The sequence below is a fragment of the Colobus angolensis genome, unplaced genomic scaffold (genome assembly GCF_000951035.1).
Source record: "Colobus angolensis palliatus isolate OR3802 unplaced genomic scaffold, Cang.pa_1.0 Scaffold31, whole genome shotgun sequence".
Taxonomy (NCBI): domain Eukaryota; kingdom Metazoa; phylum Chordata; class Mammalia; order Primates; family Cercopithecidae; genus Colobus; species Colobus angolensis.
In genome coordinates, this window is record NW_012116377.1 from 2646022 (window position 1) to 2666916 (window position 20895).

The window sequence follows — 20895 nt, forward strand, 5'->3', positions numbered from 1 at the left end:
AGGTGGGAACTGGTTGGGGCGCCTGGCTGCCTGGCCGTCTGTCCTCAGGAAGGGAGAGGCAGGCTGGTTTTCTTTTTTCACTTCTTCCCCCCTTCTGTGGCTTCCTGATGTGCCTCAGCCCTCCACGTCTGCCTTCCCATCCTTGGGAAATCATGTGGGCTCCTGGCCTCAGGGAGAAAAGATGACGGTGGCTGGAGAAACTGAGGCCTGGAGGAACAAAGGACGCCTGGGGGCAGAGGCAGGAGTAGGACCCACCCTCTCAGTGTTGGAGGGCCATCCTGACAGCGCTGGCCAAGGAGGCTTCTTGAATGCTCACGGCAGGCCAGGGGCCAGCGAGCAAGGTCAGCGTTCCCGTATCCTCAGTGGACAGATGGGGAAGCTGAGGCCCACCCAGGTCACTAGCAAGGGGTGGCAGAGGCAGCGTACAACCCCTGGTAGAGGTGGCTCCCCAGCTGACCCACAGCCTCTCTACCCCTCGACCTAGAGTGGCAGAGTGGGAGGCAACCTCAGAGCTCCTGCAGTCCCAACCCTTTACTTCCAGGTGGGGAAACAGAGTCTAGAGGGGACAGCGGCTTCCTGGAGGTCTCATGGCAAGCCAGCCTCTAAGCTTGGATTCAGACCTGCGGGCCTCCCTCCTGGCTGCCCTCTGCTCTTGGGGAGAGTCAATAAACTGCCAGTTGTGGGAGGCTTTTTGCCAGTCTCCTATGTGTGGGCTGTGGGGCAGGTCCCCGTTCTGCTGCTTAAGGCCATGTGACCCTGGGCAAGTGATGGACTCTCTCTGGGCCTCAGTTTTCTTGTTGCAAAATGGAGATAGTAATAAAACTTACCTCAGAGGGTTAGGGCAGGAGCCAGTGAGAATAGACGTCACAGCATTTGGAACAGTGCTAGGTATACAGTAAGTGCTCAATAAACACTGCCTGGGGGTTATTGGGCTGAGGGCAGCTGAGCTAAGCAGGCCCTGAAAGCTTCCTTTTTGCCCTTTCCCGAAGTCCCTTTCTCATTGTTTCTACTCAAAGGGATCATGGCCACGAGAATGTGCTCTGTCGAGGGTCCTGGTGCCATCTAGGTGAGGTTTTGGGCTCTGTCACTATCTGTCAGTGTTTGTTACATACCTGGGCCCCAGCAGTGCCCTGTCACTGCACCCCCAACTCCATGGGCACATTCCTCCTTTTCTCGTCATCTCAATTTCCTCTCCTGTAAAACGGGCGCATTGACCGTGCAGTGGTTCCTCCCAGGTCCCCGATCCCCAGATGTGGCCCAGGACTCTGCCAGCCAGTCTCAGTGTTTCGAGGTGGCCACTGTCGAAGTAAAATACTTCATGCCTTTCTGCTCAGAGGTTAGCCCTCCACAGGCTCTGGGTTCAAATCCTGGACTCCATTGATGCCCTGGGCAAGTCCTTAAAGCCCACCCAGCCTCAGTTTCTCCACTGTAAACCACTGTCCTGGGGGGCATGGTGAGGATGAAGTGGGCTTGTGCCTGGGATGTTTCTACTCAGCCAGTGCCCGGCCTGAAACACTAGGATCTCACCGTCCATTCAGCCAGGCACCTTTGAGCTCCTCCCAGGCATAAACCCTGTCTGGAAGCTCCTTGTGTTGAATAAGATGGGAAAATCCATCCATGAGAACTGATGCCACAAACAGTGCTTGCAGGACAGGAAGAGAGAAGGTCCTTGGGAGGAGATGGCCACATCATTTCTAGTCCCTACCTCACACCTGATCTTGGCCTGTCTGGAACATGCAGTGTGACCCAGGGAAGGCCATGGGTCTCCCAGAGGCCCGGTGAAGTAGGGAGCCTTTCCTGTTCCCAGTTAAGGGCCTTTGAGAGGCCTCATTTTCTTCCCTGAAGGTCCCGTCCTTCCAGCAAAATCAGTGTCAACAACAGGCCCCCTTTCTAGAGCACCTACTGAGTGGCAGTGTTACAAGCATCATCCCATTGAATCCTCACCTCACCCCTTGGTGAGGGGCTCCTATTACTCTTATCTGAATTCTACGCATGAGGAAACAGGTCCAGAGAGGTTAAGCAATGTGCCTAAGATCACACAGCAAATGAGGGGGCAGAGCTGGGATTTGAATCCATGCTTATCTGATCCCTAACCATAGGAATCATACCAACATTGTGGTTAGTTGTTAACTAACATGACCTGCATGTCATCGGCACATGCCATGGTTGGCAACCACTGGGCTGAGCCTTCTACACGTGCACTTGATCGCTAACTCTCTGATTTTGCATTTTCCACCTCTACACCCTGGAATGTCAGTTCCACAAAGGCAGGGATTTGTTTTCTGTCTTATCCAACACTGTATTTTGTGCTTAGATGGTGCCTGGGACAAACTATTTATAGGATGTTTTTCACTTAATCTCAGTAAATCTGTGAGGTGGGCCAGTGCAGTGGCTCACGCCTATAATCCCAGCACTTTGGGAGGCTGAGGCAGGTGGATCATTTGAGGCCAGGAGTTTGAGACAAGCCTGGCCAACCCAGTAAAATCCCGTCTCTACTAAAAATACAATAATTAGCTGGGCATGGTGGCGGGCACCTGTAATCCCAACTACTCGAGAGGTTGAGCCAGGAGAATCACTTGAACCCGGGATGCGGAGGTTGCAGTGAGCCAAGATCGTGCCACTGCACTGCAGCCTGGGTGACAGAGCGAGGCTCCGTCTCAAATTAGAAAAAAAAAAAGAAAGAAAAGAAATCTGTGAGGTAGGTACCTGTATGTACCCAGATTACAGATGAGGCAGCTGAGTCCCAGAGTGGTTAAGCAATGTGCCAAAGACCGCACAGCAAGTGAGACAGCAGACTTGGCTCCAGAACCCCTGATCCTGACCAGTGCTCCCCTCTGCCTCTCTGAGAGGACACTCTTAGCAGCAGCAAGTGATGCCCATGACCCCCTGAATCCCTCTCTCCCTCGCAGGTCGTCTACTTCACAGCCACTTTTCCATTCGCCATGCTCCTGGTGCTGCTGGTCCGAGGGCTGACGCTGCCGGGCGCGGGCGCAGGCATCAAGTTCTATCTGTATCCCGACATCACCCGCCTCGAGGACCCACAGGTACTGCGGGGCTGGGACACACTGTCCTCCCTCCCACCCAGGGCTGGGCCAGCACAGCACAGGGCAGGGGCAGAGGCCGCTGGCAACACATCTTCCGTGGTTCTTCGGGGCACAGGTCTAACTGGGCCACCACCCCCTGGTACTTTTCCACTGGGCCTGTGGTGGGTGTGCCTATCCCCGGTGCTGACGGACCTTTCTAGCTGTGTGCGTCTGTTTTCATGTCAAGGACGTCTGAGGCTGGCCACTTAGAGAGGCTGCTTTAGACCCTGCACCAGGTAAGGGGGAGAAATCTTCTGATGAGCAAGTCTCCCCTCGAACCCAGCTTCTGCCCACTGCAGCCACAAGGGCTGCTGCATCCTGGGGATGGGAGAGCCGGGGCCTGGAGCGCTGCGGGCGATGGCCTTGGAGGGTCGAGGGGCAGATACCGAAAGCCCACCTTCTGGCACTCAGCCTCGTGACCTCAGGGAGGTAGCAGAATCCCTGGGAGATTTTCTGGGTTTGTTTGAGGACCCGAATCTCCAGGGCCTTCCGGTTGCTTCCCAAAGGCCTGTGTTCTTCTTCCCCACCGCCCTTCCCCCTGGACAGGACACAGGTGGAAGAGGGGTTGGCCGGCCTCAGAGGACAGCTGGGAAGGTGGCTGCCTGACCCTCTGGAGCTGCCTGGTGAAGATTCTGGAGAGCAGCTTTGGCTGCGTAGTCCCTTGGGACCTCCTTCCGCATTCTAACTTGAGGGTCCACAAACAGTAACAATAATGGTGGTGGCAGCAACCTTGACTTACGGGCTTGCCGTGTAACTGGCACTGGGCTGAATCGCCACTCTTTGAACCTGGGAAATAGCTCTATGGGGTAGGGCAATGGAGCCCATTTTACAGATGTGCAAACTGAGGCTGCAGGAGTGATACTTGTCCAGTGTCATTCCAGGGTTGGAATCCAGATCCATCTGCTTCTGAAGCCTCTTAACCCTGATGCTAGGTCGCTGGGAGGTGGGGTGTTTGATTTCTGGGCTCCTTGCAGCTCAGTATTGCTGTGAAAGTCGCCTTGGATTCGAGCATAAATGTTTCATTTGCATGTGCAAGGTCCCGTCACCAGCCCATCGCCGAGTGGACATAACCCTTGCTGCCTCCTCCAGGAAGCCAGCTCTAACAGCCCTCCTCTCTCCTTACCACCTCCCTTCCCCTCATAGGTGTGGATTGACGCTGGGACTCAGATATTCTTCTCTTACGCCATCTGCCTCGGGGCTATGACCTCACTGGGGAGCTACAATAAGTACAAGTACAACTCGTACAGGCAAGTGTTGCGCCGGCGGGCCTGGTGGACTTTAGAAATGATGATGATGATGTTTAAAGAAAAAGAGAAGTAGGGAGCGTGGCTTCCTTGTGTTGTGAATTAACTTGCTCCCTGACATATGTGTAACTTAGGGACTGTATGCTGCTGGGATGCCTGAACAGTGGTACCAGTTTTGTGTCTGGCTTCGCAATTTTTTCCATCCTGGGCTTCATGGCACAAGAGCAAGGGGTGGACATTGCTGATGTGGCTGAGTCAGGTACGGTGGTATCGGTGGCAGTGGTGGTGGGCACTGCCACCTAGTGTGTAAGCCGAGTACTGCAGGCATGAAGCCAGACCCCAGGGGGCTTTGAGGGGGGACGAGCCTGGTTTCTAAAATGGACCCCCCCCACCAAGATGTCCCCCAAATATCAAAGAGTACAAAAGCCAAATTTTAAACATTTTTATTGCAATTTGGCCTGAGGGGTGGCAAAAGCATGGGGGGTGGTTAAGTTGGGGAATTTTTAGCTACCTTAGCGTGGTCTTCCCCGCCTCCTGTCCTTCCCCAGCAAACTCCTGGTTTCCACAACAGAAACCACTTTCCTAACTCAGGCCCAAGTCAGCCACCAATCGGCATTCCATCACCACCTTCTCAGCCTTGGTTTCTGTATTTTGCACTTTGCTCCCAGCGCGCTCCCTCTAAGCAGACGCATTCATCCATTCCACCGATTTCTCGTGAACGAGTCCCCACTCTGTGTCAGGCACCACCGTAGGCACTGGGTGCAGTGTGTGGGGGGAGGGGGTAGATGAGGGGACGACCTACTGGGACAGTGGCAGAGCTAACTGGGGGTGGGTTGTAAGTACAATGTCACCCCTTGGGGTGTGGGCCCTGTTGACCAGGCGCTGTTCCTCGGGCTACCTGGAGTCATAGGCATGGAGGATGCCAGTGTCTTAGAATCACGGACCCTGCACAGACGGGGACCTTAGGAATCTGGGATCCCAGAATTCCAGCAAGGTGCTTCTGGAACCTGAGAATCATGGGGCCTTCAGTTGCTAGAATCTGCAGTCTCTCAGGTGCCTCAATTCTGGGACTCGGCCATGGCTGCTTGAGGTCCTGGGCCTGTAGCTTTAATTGCAGTGGCTTGGGTTATGGGATTCCCTCAGGCTCCCAGGATCCTCAAAGTCCACCTTTCTGGCCTCTCCACCCTTCCCTGGCCCTGCACAGTTCACTTTGTGGATGGTCATCAGTTGGTTTTGTTATTTTACATGCTGAGCCCCTAGCCCCACCCCGTCCATGTCCTAATTTCTTACAACCACCCTGGGGCTACCTGGAGGTGGCAAAGGTCCTGGGCTGAGGCTCCTTCCAAGCCGATGGGAGAGCGTGAGGGTTATTAACTTCAGGGACCACCATAGACTAGGGCCAGACACAGCCAGAGGCCCTGCCATTCCACTGCCCTTGACCTCCTGTGCCATCTGTATTTGGAACATGAGGCAATGTCCCAGTCCCTGAGTCCTAGAGCCCTAGCATTGGAGGGTCAGAAGGTGCCTCAGCATCATGTGTCCAGATGTTCCCTTCTCAGATGAGGAGACCAGCAGCCTGAGAGCAAGGGCTTTGCTTGGGATAGGTGGGGCTACAACAGGGCTTTCTGAACATCCTGTCCACTATTTCTCCACTTGTCACATGCTGGACAGGCCTTCTGACACAAGGGTATCCCCCTCCTGGCACCCAGCCCACCCTGGACACATGCAACAACCTCTGGCCCTTCCAGTGTGAGAATTTGTCTGGGCCTCTGTGACCTCCCAGAGCCCCTGGCCCCTCCTCACTGTCTTCTTTGCTTGGCAGAGATGCACACTGCCCAGCCCCATCCTTAGACCCCTGACAACACTGCAGGACCACCTTAGCAAATCCACATGTCACCCCCACACACCTCTCCACTGTCTCTGCTTCCAAAGTGGACCCTCAGATGTACTGTTCCCTCCACCCAGCCCAAAGAGCCCCCAAAAGCAGGCCAGAGACTGAGGACGCCGAATGTAACTCCAGAAGTCCCCACGCCCCTTTGGGAGTTTGGCAGTTAAGAGTTGTGAGGGGGAGCCAGGGATGATTTATACCTCCTCTGCAGATGGCTTGCTTTCAGCTGAGGGCTTGCAAACCAATTGCAACTGAGTGGGAATCTCCAGGAGTATGGAGTGAATTTGGCAATGGGAGATACAGATAGATACATACAATATATCTTCCTCCATGGACAACGAAGTATTTTCATAGACACATATATTGTCAATCTCAGTTGTTTTTTCCCGTCCACTTCAAACACCTTGTCATTTATTCCCCACGGTGATGTCTGAACAGCCGGCACATCAAGGGTGATTATTTCTCTAATAAGCTTTTAACAAGCACCATATTGAGCGAAGTGCATTTGAACAAGATAATTATTTAGCCTAACGGAGTGCAAACAAGACGTGGCACGGCACATTGTCTGCTAGCAGAGAGGCATCCAGAGGTTCTCGGAGTGGCCAGATTATGTCTCCTGGACTTCTCTCTCTTGAGTTCACCATGCACTTTTAGAGAAAGACGCTCAGGCCCTCTCCCAGAGGCTGGCTTGAGAAAGGCAAAACTAAAATACAGAAACGAGCGAATTGAGAATCTTCACAACGTCCTTGGTGGGTTGGGGGTGTGGGAACCCATTTTGCATCTGTCTCGCAGCTGGCTGGACTCGATTCCTCATTCGGTGTGGACCAGTCAGAGCCAGCGCTGATGTTCTGTGGGGACCAGCAGGGCCCCAGCCTTGGTGGAAACGCTGCGGCTTTTGACTCCAACTTCAACTTTGATTCAAAAGTCATCTCACCAGGTCCTGGGGGCCATATTTTTCTGAACCTGGCCCTGGTTCCTTTGGGCATGTTCTGAGCAATTTTGGGCTTGGTAAACCCCCACTCCTGGTGGGGGTGTCCAGCATCTCAGTGACCAACCACTCTGTTGCTGCCCAAGGATATATTTTGGTCAGGTTTTCTCCGGATTGTAGAAGGACGCACCCTTCCCTGCCACACTGGGGGTGTTAACACCGTATAATGTGGTTTCTGGTTCCAATTTATTGTAAAGTTGGGTTTTGCTTTTTGTTTTTCATTCTTGAGCCATTCATCTGGTTTCTAATCCCTGCTGAACAGCTCCTGCTCTGGCCTTTTTGTTTCCTGCTTCTTGACTTTTTTTTTTTTTTTTTTTTTGGTAGATTTTACTTTCTTTTGCTGCCCTCGCTTCTCAGACCCACAGGTCTCAGTTAACAACTAAATTCTTTCTGCTGGCATCCGCTTTCAGGCAGGCTGGAGACAGGAGGAGACATTTCTGTCTGTCTCCGGAATGTCTCCCATCAGAGACGTCCCCTGAGCTGACAGCTCCCATCTCCCCAGCTCTCCCTCAGGTTCTATCCAGGTCCCCTCTTTTGAAACCCAGAGCCCTTTTCTAGTGACATGGTATCTACCTCTGAGACTCTAAACACAGGAAGGCTCCTTGTGAGTCATTTATGGCCACCTGCCCCTCACTTTTCAGGTGGGGAAACTGAGGCCCTGAGAGGGTATGGGGTGATTCCAAAAGGAAATTGGAGGAGGATGACTTGGATGCAGGCCTCAGGGCTTGCAGGCCTGGGACCTTGCCCCTGCACCCACGTTCCCTCAGCTTTGGGCCCTGGTTGGCCCAACCTTGACCTTGTGGGCTCGGCTCTGACCTTGCCAGGGAGAGCCCCCCAAATGCATCCCTGAAGAGACACGCCCCCTATTGGGCATGGTTTTGTTTTCTTTCCACTCCTATGGTGTTTTAGCCATTAACTCAAAAATAGAAACTTTCCCTTTGCAAAGGAGACTGTGGGCGGTCAGGTCACCAGCAAGCTCCCCCGCCTCCTTCCAGCAAAGGCTGTCCACTCGATGGCTTTGCTTTGGGGTGGGGGGATCCTCCCTTTCCTTTGTCTCTGCAGACTGAGCCCCGGGCTCAGTCTTCATTCTACCCCAAATAACCACGCCCCAATGGATGCTGGTTTGTGAGGAGGCCACGTGTGCTGCATAGGAGACAGATGCTAACACCGGGCCCCTCCTGAGCCCCAGCGTGTCCCACCCAAAAGTGAGACAGGCCTGGTCTCTTTCCCCAGGCCAGAGTTCAGACCTGGCTCCCTGTTGTATTTGGGTCTGAGTGTCTTTGTGTGAGCCCAGGGTTCCCAGTGGCTTGGTGGCTGATGTCTCGTCCCCTGTGCCCCTCCCCATTTTCTTTCCTTTCTAGGTCCTGGCCTGGCCTTCATTGCCTACCCAAAAGCTGTGACAATGATGCCGCTGCCCACGTTTTGGTCCATTCTTTTTTTTATTATGCTTCTCTTGCTTGGACTGGATAGCCAGGTGCGTATAAGTCCCAGGATGGCCCTGGGGCGACTGCCCCTGTAGGGAGCCTAACTCTGGGAAAGTCTCCTTATTCCACCTGGGAGGTGGTCAACCCCCTTCCCCACTCCAGTCAGACTTCCAGTGCTTCAGCTGTGAGGGTTCCACCAGGACCCCAGGAATAGAAAAGGCTCTGGGTCCCCAGAAAGTGCATTTGAACAAGATAATTATTTAGCCTAATAGGGTGCACACAAGACGTGGCATGGCACATTGTCTGCTGGCAGAGGGGCATCCAGAGGTTCTCGGAGTGGTTGGGTTATGACAGGGACAACCAGGGTTTGTGGTTACCGTCAAGCCACAAATGATGAATTGGAGGTCACGACTCAATAAGTCATGATGCACGCCAGTGGAGCGTCGGCGGGGCACGGGAGGGCGCGGCAGACGGGCGGTTCGGAGAAGGGACCCACATTTCTGTGGGAGCTGGTCACTGTCGGGGCCATCGTAATCAGTTGCAAGTGCCCAGGAGAAGCCTACTCCACACTCAGGATTCTGTGTTCCCTGGAGTGTGCGAGAGGCCAAGCATTGGCTGCCTCCCATGCTTCATACACCACACAGGCCGGGAGCCTCGCTCAAACCCGCCCTGACCTCTGACTGTCCTGGCTTCTGCCCTCCTGAGGCAGGACTCTTGTCTCCACTGAGGTTCTTTCTTGCACTTCTAAACCCCACATCCCACCCCTTCAGGGCCTCCACTAGAGGGTGACTCATGGCCAGGGAATGCCAGTGAGAGCCGCTGAGTGGCTGCGTCTGGCTGTAGAGTAGCCAGTGCCTGGTGCAGAGTAGTCAGCAGTGCTCAGAGGACAATTCACTTGAGCTCCTGGGCCCCTTTCCCTGGAAATAGGTGTATTTTTGACAGGGTCTTGTTGAAACAACAGTTCAGAGCACAGACATGACTCCAGGAGTAGGGACTGATGGCATGTGGGACAGGCTGGTTGTGTTCCCAGGCCAGCATGAGTCCCTCAGGCAGCACCACGCAGGTGGGCCGCTGAGAAGCAGGTAGGATGTGGACTGTGTAATCTGGGTCTGGAGGTCTGAATGCCTCTTGGGAAGCCTTTGAGCAACTGAGAACCCCTGAGAGGTTGGAGCCTGCAGCCAGGGCGGGAGAGCCCTTTGTCGCCCTCCCCGCGGGCCGCAGTCTTCAAAGTCAGTGTCCCAAGTGGGTCCTCAGAACCTGGTAGGGGAAAAGTCTCTGAAGGTCAAGCAGAGGAGGGTGAGTCCAGAGAGAGGAGGCGGCCAGCCAGCAAGGTCAAGAACAGAGCGGGGGATTTGGCAGAGAAGGGGGCAGGATTAGCAGAGAAGACAGAATGAAAACATCAGGGAGATGGAAAACAAAATACTTCTGCAGTTGTTGATGGACTTGAGCTGAATAAACAAGCGGGAGGACTCCATTAATCATTCCTAGTTAATGAGTTTGGCCTTCAGAGGCCCCAAGCAAATGGCTTTCATAACTTCTTCCAAAGCTCTAAGTGAAAGAAAAAAAACAAAAACAGAGGTTAATAAATGACAAGGCATGACATCTTCATGGGCCCAAAATAGGCCACTTGGGCTTTGGAAATGGCTCCCTGAGCAGGTGGAGATGGTCACTCATTAGATTTTCTCCCCAGGAGGTGGGACCTGGTGGAGGACACACATCTCTCAGGGAGGCCCCGTGCCGGTGGCACACGGAGAGAATCTGGTGGCTTCTCACAGCCACTCCTCCTACTTTGCAGAGCAAGGAACTCAAGGCTCAGAGCAGTTAGATGGCCTGCCAGGGACAAGAGTAGAAATTGAACCTGAGTCACTGGTCTCCCAGGCCCTATGTCCCAGGGAACCAGGATGGGAATTTGATGGCACAGACTGGGCTTCCTCCTTTGCATCTATTTGCTTTGTGAACTTGGGGAAATGGGGAAGCTTTTGCAGATGCCAGCAGTGTGCCTCACCATGACAGGATCACAGCCCTGCCATGAGAGGTGTTCACTGGTTGCCAGGCCTCGTGGCAGGCTTCTGTGTGCATGTATGTTTGGGGTGATACACACATTTACCATCTAAACCAGGTTTAAGTGCACAGCTCAGTGGCATTCGTACCTTCAGACATTGTGCAGCCATCACCACCATCCATCTCCAGAACTTTTTCCTCTTCCCAAATGGAACCTCTGTCCCCATTCAACACTGGCTCCCCAGTTTGCCCTCCTGTCAGCCCTGCACCTGGCTTTTTATACATGAACTCTTTAAGCTGCAGTGTTGCGATGCTTGGGTACTATTTTTACCCTTCTTATAGCTGAGGAAACTGAGGGTTAGAGAGACCAAGAAGTTAGCCAAGGCTCCACACAGCTAGTTAAGGGCTTGGTGCTGGGTCTCCCTGTCCCCAGAAACTGTCTCTTACCTGCTAGTTTGTCCCAATTGGCCTTCCCCTTGAATTTCTCCAAAATAACTTCCTCCTGTTGGAAGTATGGAGATCTACAGCCAACAGGCAGAGGCCTCCCGCTGATGTTACTGCGTCCTGGGCAGGGGAGCAGGGAGTGTGACCCTGGCTCATCAGGGGTTCCATTGGCAGGAGAGTCCGTCTGGCCTAAGAGCCGTCATACTGCTCTGCATTTCTTGGTGAGACAGGGTAGAGGAGTCAGCCGTGTGGAGGCAGATGTCTGTTGCCATCCAGACTACCCAAGGGGGACATGGTTTTTTGTTTGTTTGTTTTGAGATGGAGCCTTGCTCTGTCGCCCAGGTTAGAGTGCAGTGGCACAATCTTGGCTCACTGCAATCTCTGCCTCCTGGGTTCAAGTGATTCTCCTGCCTCAGCCTCCCAAGTAGCTGGGATTACAGGTGTGTGCCACCACACCTGGCTAATTTTTGTATTTTTAGTAGAGACAGGGTTTTGTCATGTTGGCCAGGCTGGACTCGAACTCCTGACCTCAGGTGATCTGCCTGCCTCGGCCTCCCAAAGTGCTGGGATTATAGGCATGAGCCACCCTACCCAGCCTGGACACGGTTTTTCAACAAATTGTGAGAGGAGATGGGAGTTGGAACCCACTCCTCCTGCACCCAAAGAGCTCACCCAGCCTGCTGACATGAGTGAACGGTTTTACTCTAATAATTTCAAATCTTTCGCAACATCCCTGCTAAGTGGGCAAGATCCTCCCATTTCACAGAGTGGAAAGTGAGGCTCAGAGAAGCCCATCACACAGCTCTTAAGCGAGGGAGGGCCGAAGAGGCTGGTGGAGGATAGCAGTGTTCTCCGGAAGCACGAAGGAACTGAGAAATGAGGGTTTGTGCTGGTCTTGGCCCTGATTCACAGCGACACTGGACCTTCCTGTCTCTGATTTCCCCATCTCAAAAAAAAGGAAAGAGCCTTTATTTTTAACTCCTTTTGAAGCTTAGCGTTTGAGCTGCAGGTTTGCTCTAATTCAGTGGCAATTCAGGTTCAAAACCCCTTCGGCAGACACATGAGTCAGAGGTCAAAAAAGCAGCCCCTTCTCTCGGCCCCTCTCGAGAGCCTCCTGCTCCTCTTTTCCCTTATTCCTGGTGGCAGTCTGATCTCTCCAGCCCGTCAGCACATGGAAGGGATTTCTCCTCGTTTGTGCTCCTTCCCTGGATTATCCTGCAATGCGTCCCAAAGGAGGAAGGGGTTAGATTTGTCTGGTAGGAATGCTGGGGAAACGTCCTTCCCAAAAGCCTCGTTCAGATGAAAGAACATCTGGGTCCAGGTTGGATTAGCTCTTCGACTTTTGAAGGAATCAGATAGGCCTTGGAGGGTGTGTTCGTTGGCAGGGAAGTTTGGGTGTAGCCATCCAAATTTAAAGTGCTGCTGTGTGCTCTTTAACCCCAAAGCTCTTCTAAGACTGTGCTACGTGCACAATGCCTGCGCACAGGAGGAGGGGAAGAGTTGAGTCTGGAGACCATCAGCTAGGCATGAGATCAATGGCGATGCCTACCCAAGGGTGGAGTTTTATCCATTTAAAAATGAGGCAGCTTTCTGTGTAATGATATGGAGCAACCCCCAAGATAAATGGTTAGGCACAGAGATGGGAAGGTTTAGAAAGACTGAGAATCCCCCTGGAATGTTACCTACGGAGGGGCCTTTTCCAACCAGCTTCTTTTCCTTTGGGAGCCCAGGGGTGGTTACACAGCGTGTGTGCACACATGCAAAGTCCTCTCATGGGTCTGTGATCCCCAAAGGATTGAAAGCCACTGTGTGAATCTGACCTGAACTGCCTGCCATTCCACTGATGGGGAAACTGAGGCTCAGACTTCCCCTGAGCTGCTAAGCAAGTTGGTGCTAAGGTCCACCCATTCATCACATTTGCTGAGCAGCCAATGTGTCTGGCCAGGCTCAACATTCGAGGCCCAAAAGTGAGTGTGATACCACCCTTATCTTCCAAGAGGATGGAGATCAATGAGGGAGGTTGTCATGGCAACACATTCATGCCCCTGAATGTGCCAGGACAGAGGGTCAGCATTGGCTTCAGAGGTGCAGTTGTTCTCAAGCTGAGCTTTGGAGGATGGGGAAAGGCATTCTGGCAGCAGGAACAGCCTAAGTGAAGATGCAGAGGTGTGGAATATTTGGCCAACTGGGTGTGGACCACCGCATGTTACATTGTCTGGCTCCGAGGAGTGGCAGGTGGGACTCCCCAGGCACAGCCGGGGAAGTCAGGCTCCCACACTTGAACTTGATCTCACAGGCCAATTCTGGACACAAGGATGGTCTCATCTGCTCCTGCACTGTGTGTGCCTGGGCCCTTCCCTCTGAGCAGTAGGCAAGGGTGGCCTGAGCGTCGGCCGCTCACCAGCTCTCTCTCTTCCCCTCCTCAGTTTGTTGAAGTCGAAGGACAGATCACATCCTTGGTTGATCTTTACCCATCCTTCCTAAGGAAGGGTTATCGTCGGGAAATCTTCATCGCCTTCGTGTGTAGCATCAGCTACCTGCTGGGGCTGACGATGGTGACGGAGGTAGGTGGCTCTCTCACCTATGTTTCGGGCTTGGTGCTCCAATGCCCTCCTCAAGGCCATAGTGGAGGCAGCAGCTGGGTGAGAGGGCCAGGCAGGGGCTTCATCTCCTAGCCCCACCCAATTCAGGGGTCCTGCTTGGGCCAATACTGGGGGCAGCATGAGGGGGCTCAGGAGCCCACAGCTGACCCAAACTACCCAGTTATTTTGCCTGTTGCTGTGGCCACACTGTGACCACCCGCTGCCATCTGTCCTGATAGGCCTGGGAAGAGGATCTTCAGCTGAAATCCATTTCACAAGTCTGTTCACCCCTGACTGTGTGCCCTTCTCGGGCCTGGGGGTGGGGTGGAGACATTCTCAAGGGTAAATGCAGGCCTCCCAGGAAATACCGCAGCGCCATGTAGAGGTGCACGGCCTTACAGGTCACCTGCCATAGGGTCAAGGCCGGGGGTGTGTGGGTGGGGGTGCATACACTATTCAGAGGGTGGGCAGCGGCTGGGAGGAGGGGCGATTTCAGATGCAGACAAGGGAAGCAAAGAGCAGAAGGGAACAGGAACATCTAAGACGTGTCTAGCAAGAGACAAGCCAGATGAGACAAAGATTGTACTAAGAATGGAAGCCCAGTATCCAGCCAGGGCATGCTGTCCCCTGCATGCCCCCCACCACCTCCCCTGTTCCCCAGGAATGGGTCCCACTTAACAATTCTCCGAAAACCCAATTCAGGGCTTCACTTCACCATTTTTCCTTACCAGAAGTAAAAGTGTTTTTCTGGAGGTGTTTGTAAGAACCCCCACCCCGGAAGTCAGATTGCAGGGCCGCTCACTGAGCAGCTGGGTGACCCTGGAGTCTTCTCTGTCAGCTGCACTCGGTGTGAAGCACCTCCTTGGGAAGCAGGCTCCCGTGGACCCATCATTTTGCTTTCATTTATCTGTATGTGTGTTTTTAATTACCTTTGTCAAACATGAAGTTGAGCATCTTTTTGTATATTTATCTGGTTGTCAGAGTCTTTGCCCGTTTTTCTCTTGGGTTTTCTTGTCTTATTGATATGCCAGAGCTCTTTGTATATGAAAGAAATGAGAGACCAGGTAGGAAATTAACCTTCTGTGGTTTTTTCTTCACAGGGTGGCATGTATGTGTTTCAGCTCTTTGACTACTATGCAGCTAGCGGTGTATGCCTTTTGTGGGTTGCATTCTTTGAATGTTTTGTTATTGCCTGGATATATGGTGAGTACAGATTTTTTCATGTCCTTTCTCAAGGTTCTCCTTTGGGCTTCTCTACTTAGAAGCTTCAGAAGCAGAGAATACTAAGGGAATTCAGTTTGAGTTGAACAGTAGGCCCTCCCTACCTAGACTACACAAATAATCTCACTGTAGCCACACTGAAGATCCTCCTGGTGCTAAAGGTGCGAGGTGTGACTGGATGTTTTCACAAATTCAGAACTTGGTTGTGCAGGACCTGGAATGTTCCCTTTTTACCTCCTTGAGGCCTTGGGTTTGCATTTGGGCTGTGCCTAAGATTGCACACCTAGGGTTTGGGGTGTGCCTCAGATTGCCAGAAGAATATAAGATGCAGAATTACATTTGAATTTTGTGTAAATGTCTGTTTCTGCCACACTTGGATATCCATGATGTGGAGATGCAGAGGCCTGGATCAGGTCCCAGAGACCCCCCGCTCATGGCCCCTGAGCCGCTGCTGGCCTTGAACGCTGTGTCAGCAAATGTCCCCCTCTGTCTCTTGCAGGAGGTGATAACCTTTATGACGGTATTGAGGACATGATTGGCTATCGGCCCGGTCCCTGGATGAAGTACAGCTGGGCTGTGATCACTCCAGTTCTCTGTGTTGTGAGTTCCATTTCTGTGGCTCTAGCTGGTGGCCTCTTCTCTCCAGGGCTTGACATTTTCACCTGCTAAACCATCTTTCATGCAGCATCTGTTCAGCATGGGCTTGTAATAAACCCAGCTTCAGCGCTGCCTGCGAGAGGGGAGGAAGGCTGCTCCAGGGGGTTAGCTTGAGTTCTGAAGGATAAGTAGGAATTTGTCAGGAGGAGAAAACAGGAAGGATATTTCTGGCAGAGGAGCCAGCCTGTGCAGGGCCAAGGAATCCTAAAAGAGGACAGTGTATCTGGAGCATGTTGAGAAATTGAGGGGATCCAGAATTGAAAGCACATTCTTTCCCCAAACCTTCCAGAGCTCATGAGCTCAGTTTGGGTCACTGGGAAAATAGAGGGGCCTTTGGGATATCTAGTAGAGAGGTCAGAGACGTTGGAAACAGGGTGTTTCCATGGAGAGGTGGGGGTAGTAGCTTAGAGAGGGGAAGTCCTGGGTTCTCCCAAGGATAGGAAAGCTTTGGACTCACCCAGGCCCAAGGGCATCGGTGTGCCATGTTGTTTTTCCCACGAGGATGCTCTCGCCTGCCATGTTGGAGTTGGCCTTGGCACCTGCCCATGCAGTCTGCTTCATGGTCCCACTCCAAGGTGCCAGTGAATGGGAATTCCTCCATGGCAAAGCCAGGGTTTGCAATCAGTCGTGACCATTGGAGCTTATTGTCATGGAGACAACATCCGTCCTGCCATTCACAACTCCACTATGGGGAGCACAAATGGCCCAATATTCCTTGGATTTAGGGGCCAGGTGCTGAGGACAAATAGGCCCTCCCCTCCGTGACCTGCTGTCAGGCCAGACTAAGTCAATGTTGCTGTTAACTCATGATATGACCTCAAGCAAGTCACTTCCCTCTGTGGGCCTCAGTTTCCCCACTTATAAAACCAGGAGACTGTGAAGGAGAACCCCGGTGGCAGCTGATGACCTTAGACTGTTACTGTTATTTAATATGCATGAAGCCTTTTCCTCTGAAGTGCGGACTTTCCCCCCACAAAAATAAGTAATGGTAAGAGCCAGTAACCACAACAATTGGCGAGTTTATCATTGGAGATGAGTTTAGTTGACCCACCTGTGTTCTCATCCTGGTTTAATGTTTGCTTGTGGGCAGCTCTTCTCACCGCTCTGACCCTCAGTTTCCTTATCTCCCTCCCCGAGGAGCTGGATATGTCAGAGATAGGCTGCATTCCCAGGTGGTGAGATGAGGTCCCCCTCATGGAGAGGAATGGGAAACAGGCAGGCACTGGCTGCAAGCTCCTCCTGCTTAGGAGGGCCCAGGGCAGCATCTCTTGGGACTCACTCATCTGAGCCACAGCCCTACACATAAGGACGGGAACAACAGCAGGGCCAGACGAGCAGTAGGTGCCCAGTAAAAGATGCCTGCAGGCTGGTGCTCTCCCTTGGCCCATCACTGACTCTGCTTTAGAAAGATGCATCTTCCTGTCAAATCCCAGTTAGTAGGTGTTGAAGAGTTCGGCCATTTTCACATTGTGGACCAATCCGAGGCCACCCTGGGCTCTCCTCAGAGATGCTGTCATTCTGACTAGAAGCAGAAGCCCCGGGAGCCCCCAGCCAGCCTTAGGTGCTCTTCTCACAGGGAAAGGTGGGCTTCGCTCCCTTTGGAGGCACAGGGCTGACCCCACCCCACCATTTATGCATGCTGATGGCCACTGGCCGTTAGTATGGACCTGGGGCTGGGCTGTGGACACCGAACAGGGCAAGGCCCAGGTGCCCAGGCCCCTGCTGCCTGTGGCTCAGAGATTGAGATGGAGGGTGGCAGTCAGGGAAAAAAGGCTTTCATCTACGCTGCTAGCACTTACGGTGCACCTGCTATATGTACCTGGAGCTGCACTGGGTGTTAAAGAAATAGGACAAGACACACACGTGCCTACTCTCAGACTCGCAGTCTGGCAGAACATGTGTGCCCAAGAGATGGTTACAGCCACTCGCTTTCTGGAAGGAGAGATCTGGGTGGTCCCTGGGCAAGTAAGGCAGGCCCAGTGGAGCCAAGTTAGGATGAGAAGAAGAGGGGGAAAGAGGGCCAGGCAGAGGAAACAGCCTGTGCCAAGACCCAGAGATCAGTGGCAGAGAAGCTAGAAGGAATTCTTCAGGGTGACTGGAGTGTGGACATGGAGGGAGAGCTGAGGCAGCTGAGGGAGGGAGGGGCGCAGCTTCTGCTGACGCTCCCGGCCGCACTGAGTCTGGACTGCATCTGCTGGCACTGGGAGCCACAGAAGGGTTTTGAGCAGGCAGACGACTCTGTTTTCACTGGGGGGGATCCTTATGGCAGCAGAGAGGGGCGGGAGACCTAAGCCAGTCCTTTCCCAAGGAGAGAGACCCTTCCCTCGGGTTGAGACCAGTCCTGGTCCCAGAAACCCCCGACCCCCGAATGCCCAGGACCCCTCTCCTGACTGCCCCCATCTCTCTGCAGGGATGTTTCATTTTCTCGCTTGTCAAGTACGTACCCCTGACCTACAACAAAACATACGTGTACCCCAACTGGGCCATTGGGCTGGGCTGGAGCCTGGCCCTTTCCTCCATGCTCTGCGTTCCCTTGGTCATCATCATCCGCCTCTGCCAGACAGAGGGGCCGTTCCTTGTGGTGAGTGCTTGGGCCCAGGGCCAGGGGAGGTGGGAGGCGCAAGGCCAAAGGTAATTGTTGCTGGTTTGCTGCGTGATCTCAGGCGAGTCACCTGCCCTCTCTGAGCCATAGTTCCCTCACCCATCCAGTGGTTCAGCTTGTGGGCAGGAGAGTGCATTGTGGGAAGACGGGAAGCAAGTACAGTTCACATGGGAGAAGGCTTTATGGAGACATTGGAAGCCGGGCTATGGGGCGAGGAGGAACTTGCCAGGTGGAGAATGTGAGAGGGAAGGTGTTCCTGGTGTTGGCAGGGTGGGGGTGGGCAGTGAGGCTGGAGAGGTGACTATAGCTTTGGATGCCAAGCTAAGAGCTAGGGCTTTATCCTGGGACCAGTGGGGCCATGTTCCTGAAGCGGTGGGACAAAGACAGGAACCTGGGGAGGAAGCCTGAGCTCCACCCAGATGCCTTCTCTTATTGAGGAGCCAAATTTAGGATCATCCCAGCCCATGCTGGGGTCTTCTCCGGATCTGTGGCGGCAGCCAGACCTCTGCCTTTGTGCCTGCTGGGGCCTCCCCTGGCCCCACCTACCTTCAGTGTCCTCTCAGAAATTCCTCCAGCAGCCCTGGAGATCCCAGGCCCTGGCAAAGGCCCCACTCTTTCCAAGAAATTCTTTTCTCAGAATCTCCCTTAACCTTTTGAGCTTGGGCTGACTCCAAGAGTGCACTGTTTTGTTCAGGGCTGTTTTTATTGTTATTCTCTTTTAAAAATCTGGAGCCAGGATGTCCTGGGGCCCTGGCTCCCTGCTGGGCTGGGTCCTGTTTCCTCCTGGGCAGGGGAATGGCCTGGAGGTGGTGCTGGTGGCAGGGGAGGGAGGGGAGACTGAGGAAGCTGGCAGGGCAGGAAGAAATCCTTGAAACCGGGGAGGCCCCTGGGGTTTTCCTGGAGCTTTTGACTCATTCTGTTTTTTCAGAGGACAGAGGGCAGGACCCCAACCAGTCTTTAGCCAGAACACTGAATGGCTCTATGAGATGTTAACAGACTGAAATACTGGGCCTGGGGACAGACAGGGAACAGTGACTGTCCTGAGCCCTCCAGGTGACCCCTCAATACTCCAGGCCAACCCAACCAGAATTTCCAGAATGTCCTTACTATCCAGAGGCCAAAGGGTTCATTAGGGCACAGCAAGGGGTCTCTAAAGGTCCTGATTGGTCTAGGGGTCTCTGTTCTGATTGGTGAGTCCCACAGCAATTACATACCATTGGTTCAGGGGGACATCCAACAGGTCACTAACTTAGTGTCCTTCAAAGCCTCATTTTAAAATATTGGTCCAGCCCACATTTAGAAGTTTGGGTGGAGTGGAGTTGGCATGGGGGAAAGAGGTTGGGGAGTGGGTGAGGGCAGGCTTCACCCCACACTGGTACCGTCCTCCTGTGTCAATCTGAGTTCACCAAAGGCCCCTCTGAAGGCAGTTGAGCCACCATCTGTCTATCTTTCTTTATGTGCCCCTCAGGGTCTCCCACCTGCACAAGTTGAGGCATCCTGCCAGCCATGAGCTTCTCTCTGAGCCAGTTTCTGGCAAACCCAGATCTCTGTCCCAGGATGGTTCCAGCTCTGCCTGAGCCTCCTGTGTAGGCAAAGCCCCAAGTGGCTGTCTGGGGATTTGACTCTCCTCCACCCTCCCATGCACAGCCAATTGTATGGATGTGGAGAGGCAAAGTGATGGGGGGAGAGCTGACAGGTGGCTCAGGTGAGGGCAGCCACCGGGGTAGGGCTGGGAGCAAACTAGAGAAGGTGCTATGTGGAGGGGACCTGGGCCTGGAGTTGCCAGATCTTGCAGCTTTTCAAGAAAAGATGAAAAACTAAATTTAAAAAATAAATATAATAATAGAGACAGGGTCTTGCTCCTTTGCCCAGGCTGGAGTGCAGTGGCATAATCACAGCCTGAAACTCCTGGGCTCAGGCGATCCTCTTTCCTCAGCCTCCAGAGTAACTTGGACTACAGGCACGTACCACCATGCCTGGCTAATTTTTTTTTTTTTTTTTAAGAGTTAGGGTCTCACTGTGTTGCCCAGGCTTCTTTTAAATCCTGACCTTGAGCGATCCTCCTGCTTCCCAAAGTGCTGGGATTACTGAAAACTGGATTTTTAAATGAAATACTATAGCTTTTAATAAGCAGCTTTTAAAAGTTTGTAATGTACCTAAGTTGAATGTAAATGCCTAGAAAGAGGGCTTGTTGTTTTGTTTGTTTGTTTCGTTTGTTTCAACTGCCGGCCTATTCAAGTCTCTGAGTAGACACTTGGCAAGAGGTGGACTCAGGGGTGGGAGTCTGATTGAGTCCCAGTTCTGACATGGATTTTCTGAGTATCCCTGGAGAGGGACACTCAGCCAACTGTAAGGACAAAACTCACCCTGCTCAGGAGTGATCTAGAATTCCCATTCAGCTCCTGTCTCTTCGAAGTGCAGCTCAAATGCAAGCGAGGTTCTCTAAGCCCTTAAGACATAAACCCTGCTGGGAAGACTGGATGCCTTCACGGAACTGGGGAAGACCTGTGTCTGCAAGAAGGCAGGAAGTGTAGCTTATGGGAGGCTGAGGAGTTTGGAGTTTCTCCTTGGGGAAGGTGGGAACCATGGAGGCTTAAGACAGTTGTCCAACTCAGGGCATACAAATAACAGGAACTCAACTGCTGCTTTGCAAGGCAGAGGAATCAGGGGGAGAGAATCACAGGGAGGCATATTTTAGTCCCATAGAAGAGAAAAGCATGTGAAGGTTGAGTCCCCCGTCCCTATAGGAATGTAAGCAGGG

General features: G+C 53.0%; 1 protein-coding gene across 1 annotated transcript in view; it reads left to right on the forward strand.

Moving 5' to 3' along the window:
* The window catches only part of SLC6A6 (solute carrier family 6 (neurotransmitter transporter), member 6), a 56063-nt gene that overhangs the window by 30424 nt on the left and 4744 nt on the right, over positions 1-20895 (forward strand). Inside the window, exons 6-13 of the mRNA XM_011950672.1 lie at positions 2910-3044; positions 4227-4330; positions 4462-4586; positions 8565-8677; positions 13499-13636; positions 14755-14857; positions 15375-15475; positions 17943-18113. Of these exons, the coding sequence (XP_011806062.1) occupies positions 2910-3044; positions 4227-4330; positions 4462-4586; positions 8565-8677; positions 13499-13636; positions 14755-14857; positions 15375-15475; positions 17943-18113 (990 nt within the window). The remainder of the gene's footprint in view (positions 1-2909; positions 3045-4226; positions 4331-4461; positions 4587-8564; positions 8678-13498; positions 13637-14754; positions 14858-15374; positions 15476-17942; positions 18114-20895) is intronic.